The sequence below is a fragment of the Chinchilla lanigera genome, unplaced genomic scaffold, assembly GCF_000276665.1.
Source record: "Chinchilla lanigera isolate Chin_1 unplaced genomic scaffold, ChiLan1.0 scaffold00069, whole genome shotgun sequence".
Taxonomy (NCBI): Eukaryota; Metazoa; Chordata; class Mammalia; order Rodentia; family Chinchillidae; genus Chinchilla; species Chinchilla lanigera.
In genome coordinates, this window is record NW_004955470.1 from 734504 (window position 1) to 741890 (window position 7387).

At 40.4% G+C, this 7387-nt stretch overlaps 1 protein-coding gene across 1 annotated transcript in view; it reads right to left on the bottom strand.

The window, feature by feature from the left end:
- Positions 1-5621, bottom strand: part of LOC106150277 — a 14070-nt gene extending 8449 nt beyond the window's left edge. Inside the window, exons 1-2 of the mRNA XM_013522689.1 lie at positions 5509-5621; positions 1261-1315 (exon numbers count right to left, since the gene is read on the bottom strand). Coding sequence (XP_013378143.1) covers positions 1261-1315; positions 5509-5621 — 168 coding nt within the window. The remainder of the gene's footprint in view (positions 1-1260; positions 1316-5508) is intronic.
- Between the last annotated feature and the right edge of the window lie 1766 nt (positions 5622-7387).

The following is a 7387-nucleotide window of genomic DNA, read 5'->3' on the forward strand; positions in this document are numbered from 1 at the left end:
TCTCTCTCTCTCTCTTTCTTTCTTTCTTTCTTTCCTTTTCTCTCTCTCTCTCTCCCTCTCTCTGTTTTATAAAGTTGAATCTACATATGTGAGGTGGTGGCTCTCCCTGTCCTGGCTCAGAGGGCATAAGCTCTCCCCAGGGAGGGGCAGGGCTGGCCTTCTGAAGAGCTGGCCCCAGGCGGGACCACAGTCAGGACACAGGAGCAGAGCACCTGCAATCAGTCACAGCACTGTGGCAGAGATTGCAGTCATCTGGAATGAACTCACGTCCTCAGAATTGGCCTCAGCCTGTGTGAACCCTCTTGCTCCCTGTCACATTGTACCTAGAGGAAACTTTGGTCATGCAGACCTTCCACAGAGCATCACACATACAACCCTGTGTGGATGACATCATGTTGATTATACAGCAGGAAATTAGCATGAATCTGGGTGTTCTGAGGAATACACAAGAGCTGCAGAGAGTGAGATGTAAGTCCTATGTGAACGCATGGAACTATAATATTGGGGAAGATGTCAGTTTCAGAAGTCTGAGGCACACTGGCTCATCCTCTTCAGCAGAAGGACACGTAATAGCACTTTGCTCCTCGAATACTGAGAAGGAAGCACCAGGCCAGGCGGAGTCCTGAGGGCGCTGGTGGGACATTTTTCACACCCGGGCCAACTCTATCTCACTTTACATCATCTGTAAACGTCAACTATAATGGATAAAATATCCAAGCAGAAGACATAAAATTATGAAATACTTTTAAGACAGCCTTGTGTAAGACTTTCATTACTTTAGATTTGGACTTTTTTGCTCAGATACGCACAAAATCAGACAACAAGAGAAGAAGTAGGCACAGTGAACTTTATTAAAATTCAGTACTTTGGTGCATCAAAGAATGCCGTTAAGAAAGTTAACAGACATAAAACTACTCTATGGCATAAAGTATTGTAAAATCATATATCCAAGAAGTAATTCCTAACCTGAGTATATCAATAAATCCTGAAATTCAACAACAAAAAGATATAGGTTATGGACTTCAATATACATTTTCCCAAAGCACATTGTAATCTAGAATGGAGAAATCATCTAAAAGTATACTTTGATTCAGTACAATTGTCTTAGGTGTTTTATACGTTCTACAACCTGTTCCTCCGCTTTTCAGTCTGTATAAATGGTAATTAACTTTATATGGTCTCATGAATGAATGAATGTGATTCTGGAAAATAAAAGGGTGGTAGAGAGAGGCAGGAAAGTGGGGAGCTGAAGTGTGTTACCTGTGTGTACCAGTCCCCGACAGTGGCTGTGACCCTCATGTACTGCAAATGCGTACTAACAAAAGGAAAAAGGGAAAGAGGACATAAAAAGTGTTCATTAGCAAATAAAAAGATGATCAATCTAACTACTCATTAGGGAGATACAAGTCAAAGCCACAACAAAACAGTACTCCACACCTAAGACTATAGTTAGAAAATCAGCAGTGCCTGAAGCTGGAGAGAAATTGCAAACATGTGCATTCCTAGTGGGAAAGGAAAATAATGTGGTTTCTATGAAGGAGATTCTAGCAGGTAATCAAATTGTTGAATAAAAACTTGGAGGTATGATACACATTGTGAAAGGAAAGGAAAACGCTCAAGGGCAAAGGGCAACTGGGATGTGGGAAAGGAGAAGGGAAAGAAGGAGAAATTTTGTACATAAGAATATACAGGATAGTTAACATAGTTGTTCTACTGTCTTCTATTTCTTTGCTGAAAAAAACAGTTAATGAGTCCTTGATTGATCAATACGGCATGTCTCTATCTGTTTTCATGAGAAACCACTTTGAAGATATCAATATGTAATAGAACAAGCATTGTTAATTTCCTACCACTTTGTTTGTAACTCTACTGTTTGTATTTTTCTTTTGCTATTTTCTAAATGGTTGTCTGTCTGCTAATATTTTCCTCCTTTTATTTTTAAAATTAAAAGAAAAATTACCATGCAATTCCACGCCTCCTTGGTATAAACTCAAAAGAAGTGAAAGCAAGGACTGAAAGCACTGTGGATATTTGCATACTTGTGTTCTGTTATAGTTTGTGTCTGTATGTCCTCCCAAAGGCTCAAGCAGTCATTGGGCAGCCTTTTAGGGTTTATGATTGATCCATGATCAAATGCTGGGATTATGGTGTGAGTGCTATACCCGCCCTGGGGTGGAGAGTCTTCATATGTAAGGGGGAGAAAGAGGCTGCTTGCCCCAACTCCTCCCTTTTGCTCTTGTTGCTTTTGCTGTCTTCCACTGCCATGAACTGTTGCTCTCTGCCATGTGCCACTGTGCCTTGGAACCAGCCAAGCGTGGACTGAAACCTCCACAGACTGTGAGCTAAACAAACCTTTCCTTCTTTAATGTTGGGCATCAGGTATTTTGTCTCAGCAATGACAGAAAAGTAACAAAGCCATATTCATATCACCATTATTTAGAGTATCCAAAAGGGGGATAAGAATCAATACGTGTGTTTTCAGTCAGAGATCTTTAAAAGCTGCTATACCTTCCTGACCATTGTTTGCACTAAAAAGACAGAGTTTGGAGAAAGAAATGTCACTTTCATATGGGGATGAAGATTACCAGTAAACGAAGATGTGCGGGGCACTGTCACCAAGGAGAACAATTCTGAAGGAACATTATTGTGAGAACAGCACTTCTCCACTTCAATCGCATAGCAACCTAAAGGGCACCTTGGAAGAGAGCAGGACTCTCCACAACAATATCGTGCCTGCAGTACGCCGGCAGTCTGTGCTTATTAACGCCCTTGAGGATCCAGGGCTTCAAGATCACAAGGGTCTCATTTTACCCTCAAAACTGACTGCAACCTTCCCACAAACCTTCACTCTAAGTCCTTAGCGGCTTCTCCATATCTGAGATGGGCCCTTCTCAAACTTTTACTGGTCTTGATTCTTTCAGTGACACAGCTTCTGTCACTTGTTTTCGGTTCCTAAATGTCATAGCTCTGGTGGAATGGGACAGGCCTGACTAGCAATCAACAACTGTCAGTGATTTTCAAACTCTGTGGTACTTAATCTCTTTTAACTTTGTCTCCATGTCAGTCTCCTCACATAGCTTCTTACTACAAACACTTGCAGTGGATTTTGTATACTTAGCAGGTGTGACAAAGAAAGTAGTATGAATTATACATCAAGGATGAGAGAAAATGATACAGTCAGTGTGAGGTAAAGAAGAGATGCTTGGGGCTGCTGCTGGAGTAACACAGCATGTTATTTACAGTGAGCTTTTAAATAAGTATAATGACCACAATCTAAAGTAATGACCTACAGCATAATATAAAAATACATAAATGAGTAACATAATCATTTTATGATCATTATCATGTATTATATGTTATAGGTAATGGTATGACTGCCAGTGATAAGTTTGATTATCCCACTATCACCAAAAATGCATGAATAATGCACTTTCCTATGGCAGTGACTACAGCATCCATAGGTGATATGAAGTTTCCTGGTACCTTCTGATCCCATGGAACCACAGTTAGAGATGTGATCTGTCATTGACCAAAACATTATACAGCATATGACTATATCCTACAATGTATTCTCACCTTGAAAACTATCCTTCATAGAATATTCCACAGAAGAAAGCACACTGTATGACCCATTTATCTTAGATTCCTAGAACACAGAAAAAACTGTGAAGGAAGAAGTGGAATAGGTGATAGTAGGGAATGGAGAGAGGGGAAAGTGGAAGATACAAAGCATGAAGGAGAGTTAAAGAGTACTTTCCTGCTCTCAGTGATCTGAGAAGCAATTGTATAAAATATGTGTGTAATTGTACCTTGGCCCCATAACATGGAGAAATAGAACACATTTGACAGTCACAACACAGACAGAGTTGTACTGGAGGAAGGAGAAGACACCGGACAGTAACTCAGTTCTGTGTAAACAAATAAGAACCATAAAGGATAAATTAGAATGTTGATAGGATTAACTAAATGAACTACATAAACATAGGCTTATTCTTTTATTTCTCAATTTCTTTATACATATAAAATTATATTAGGCAGAAATTCTATTGTGAGGTTTCTATAACATATATAGCTGTAGACCCACAATAATACAAAATTAAAGTACAAGAAACTGAACAAGAATAACATTTCTATAGCTCACTGCAAACAAAACAGTGTAAATTTGAATTATACTCATGTTTGATATGGTAAATCATAGGTGGCAATACTAAGAAAATAACTTCTATAGTGAAAATGAATATATTTATCATAACTAAATTGCATCTAGTACATTGAGCAGTACAAAACCCAAGACAAGTGAAGAGACTAAAAGACTAAAGGAAAAAGAACTTCTCTGTTCAAGGATGTAGAGTCACAGCCACCTTTGGAACAGCAGCCATCAAATAACAAATGGCTGTTTCAAAAGGGATGCTATAAGTGTACTTTATGCTCACAACATTTTCTCCTAGACTCCTCTAAATGTGTTCAGATTCAGACAAACAAAACTAATCAAAATAGGTGAGTCTATCAACAGATCCTCACCGTGGATAATTTCTCAAATTATCAGGAGTATTATAACTGACAGGAAGCCTGGGTTTCACTGCTTCTAAGAAGACAATTATTCTGTTTCCATATTTTATCACTTGTGTGGGCCGAGGAGTGGACACAGCAGGAGCAGCGATGTAGGAGGAGAGAGGGAAGTTAAGGGCAGTGGGCGACAGAACCATCTGTTCACTCAGTGACCTCATAGAGAAGAACGCCTTGCCCTACCAGAAACACCTACTTCCTTGTGGGCTGTTCTCTCAGAGACGGTGGAGTCTCGTCATTTTTAATTCGCTGAATTTTAAGGTTTCTTTGCAGCAAGCAATGTGAGAATCATCAGAGTCTCCCATGTATCCCCTTTCAGTTGTGTGGAATCACTCGTTTTTCATGATTTTCTCTCCCTTTGAGAAGTGAACATTTTGTATATGTTCTGCTACTGCACCTCACCAGCTTAAGTCTTAATCTCACATCACATGTTGCAGCAGAGGCTGTGGTAACCTTTATGCAGTCTATTTTTCCCTTTGCCCTTCTAAATTTCAAACCCCACTTTTAATATTGCAAGAACCCCCCTTGCAATCAGCAAACAGTAATTGAGACAAATCAAGCATTCTTTCATTAGAATCTTCTAGCTATTATGAATTTATAAAACTCCATCTGAACTTTCAAAAGGGAAAAGGCATTAGTAATGACTCACAGCACATTCCTCCTAAAGATAGGAGGCTGTCTCAGAGATGTTAACAAAAGAATAAATAGTAAGACAGGTTTAAGGACTTTGATAAGTGGAAAAAACAAATTTCTTAATATTACCAAATGTGATCATATAAAAAAATATATCCCACGTGTGAAATTTTCAACATCTATTTCTTCTGCATCAGTCTCCACGAATTCTGAGGTTCTTATGCTGTTTCCATGACAACTGTGGGCAGATGGGGAAAACTAGCATGAGCTGTTAGTTCGTTCTCCCTGTCATTACAGCTGGTTACTCACAGGGCACTTGTATTACCTCGCTGTCCCTCCTGCTTCAGGCACCCAGTGTAGCTGGAGGTGATAAGCAAAGCATTCAGGGGCCTCTCGAAGTCTTCCACACCATCTCCCTGCATCGCTGTCAGTCTCCACCAGAGCAGGCGTGTCCATGCTCCTTCTGGAACTTCCCTCACCCTCTAACCTCAAGTGCCCCATCCTGGAGGACAAAACCTGCTCGTCTCACACAGTGACAGAACACACGTGTGCAGCAGCTGGGTCCCAGAGCTCACCCCACTCACCGCATCTCCTTCCTCATCTGTCTCTGCCCTTACCAGGGATCCAGAGCAGGAACACCCTCAGGAACTAAATAGGATCCCTCATTTTAGGAAACTGAGCTCAGTAGTCTTAATAAACATAACAAGATTATAACTGAGCTTTTATTTTAGACTTGTAGGGAAAGTCCTCACTAGTGAGCACTATGTAAATCCCCTGGTGGGTGCAACAGTATGTGAAGATCCCAGGGGACGTGGCAGGTGACTGGTGAGCAACGTGACTGAAGGATCTTGCTCTTCTCTCTACCCTGCTCAAGTCCATCCTTTGGCAAGAAGATACTACAGTTTCCTGCCATCTTAAGGTTCGTGACACTGCAATTTTACACACTGAGCTGAGACTCGAAGTGCATAGTTCGAAGAAAGAACCACAGTTTTCCTGATCCTATCCAAGATCCCACTACTTTTACAAGAATAAACACATCTGAGTTTTTTTCAGGTCTTTAGCAATTGTTACAGTTGCACTGAGTGGGGGTCTGAAGCACAGACTTATGTTGAGCAACAGTAGTGCTGGAGCCCGTGGCATGGGTTGGCCCACAGGGGAGGTGGCTCCCACGTCTGAGTTTCTCTGCTACATGAGGCTGTGTAGCTTTAATGGGGACCTGGGGATATGGGAGCCACACCCAGTCCCAGCTGGCATGATAGTGACTTCTCCTGTTGTAGGCGGTGGTTATAGCAATGTCTGTCTCTCTGTCTGTCTCTAGCTGTGTCTCTCTCACATTGTCTCTCCCCCACTCACCCCATGTATATGTGACAGCAGAGAATAAAACTCAAGTTCTATTATGGTTTAGATTGAAATATGCCCCTGAAATTTTATGTGTTCTCAGAGAGAGCTTTGGCAGATGAGGGAAATGTGAGGTCTCTAACTGTACCCAAGGATTAATCCCCTGATGAGATACTAATTTGATAAAATTATTGGGAGATCATACAAATTTAGGAGCTGAGGTCTTTCTGATGGAGGTATGCCCCTAGGTACTATATTGTGTCCCTTGCCCCCCTTCTCTGGCTTGTATTTTTTCTCTCTGCTCCCTGGTTGCCAGGAAGGCAAGCAGCTTTTCTCTGCCTTACTATAAGCTTAACAGAAAGGGAGCCAGTTGACCCTAGACTGAAGTTTTGAAATTTTAAAGTAAAATAAACTTTTGTTCCTTTAAGTTGCTTGTTTTTCCAGGTATTTTGTAAGAGGGACAAACAACCAAAACACTGATTCCAGAGGATTTTTGTTGAAATTGAAAATATATTTCTAACATATTTTTTACTTTTTTACTTTAAAAATAAAAGGAGGAAAACATTAACAGACAGACAATCTTTTACAAAATAGCAAAAGAGCAGTACAGACAATACAGAGTTACAAACAAACTGGTAGGAAGTTAACAATGCTTCTTGTATTACATATTGATATCTTCAAAGTGGTTTCTCATGAAAACAGAGACATGCAATATTGATCAGTCAAGGACTCACTGACAGTTTCTTTCAGCAAAGAAATAGAAGACAGTAGAACAATTATGTTAATTATCCTGTATATACATACATACAAAATTTCTCCTTTTCCCTTTTCTTTTCCCACATCCCAGTTG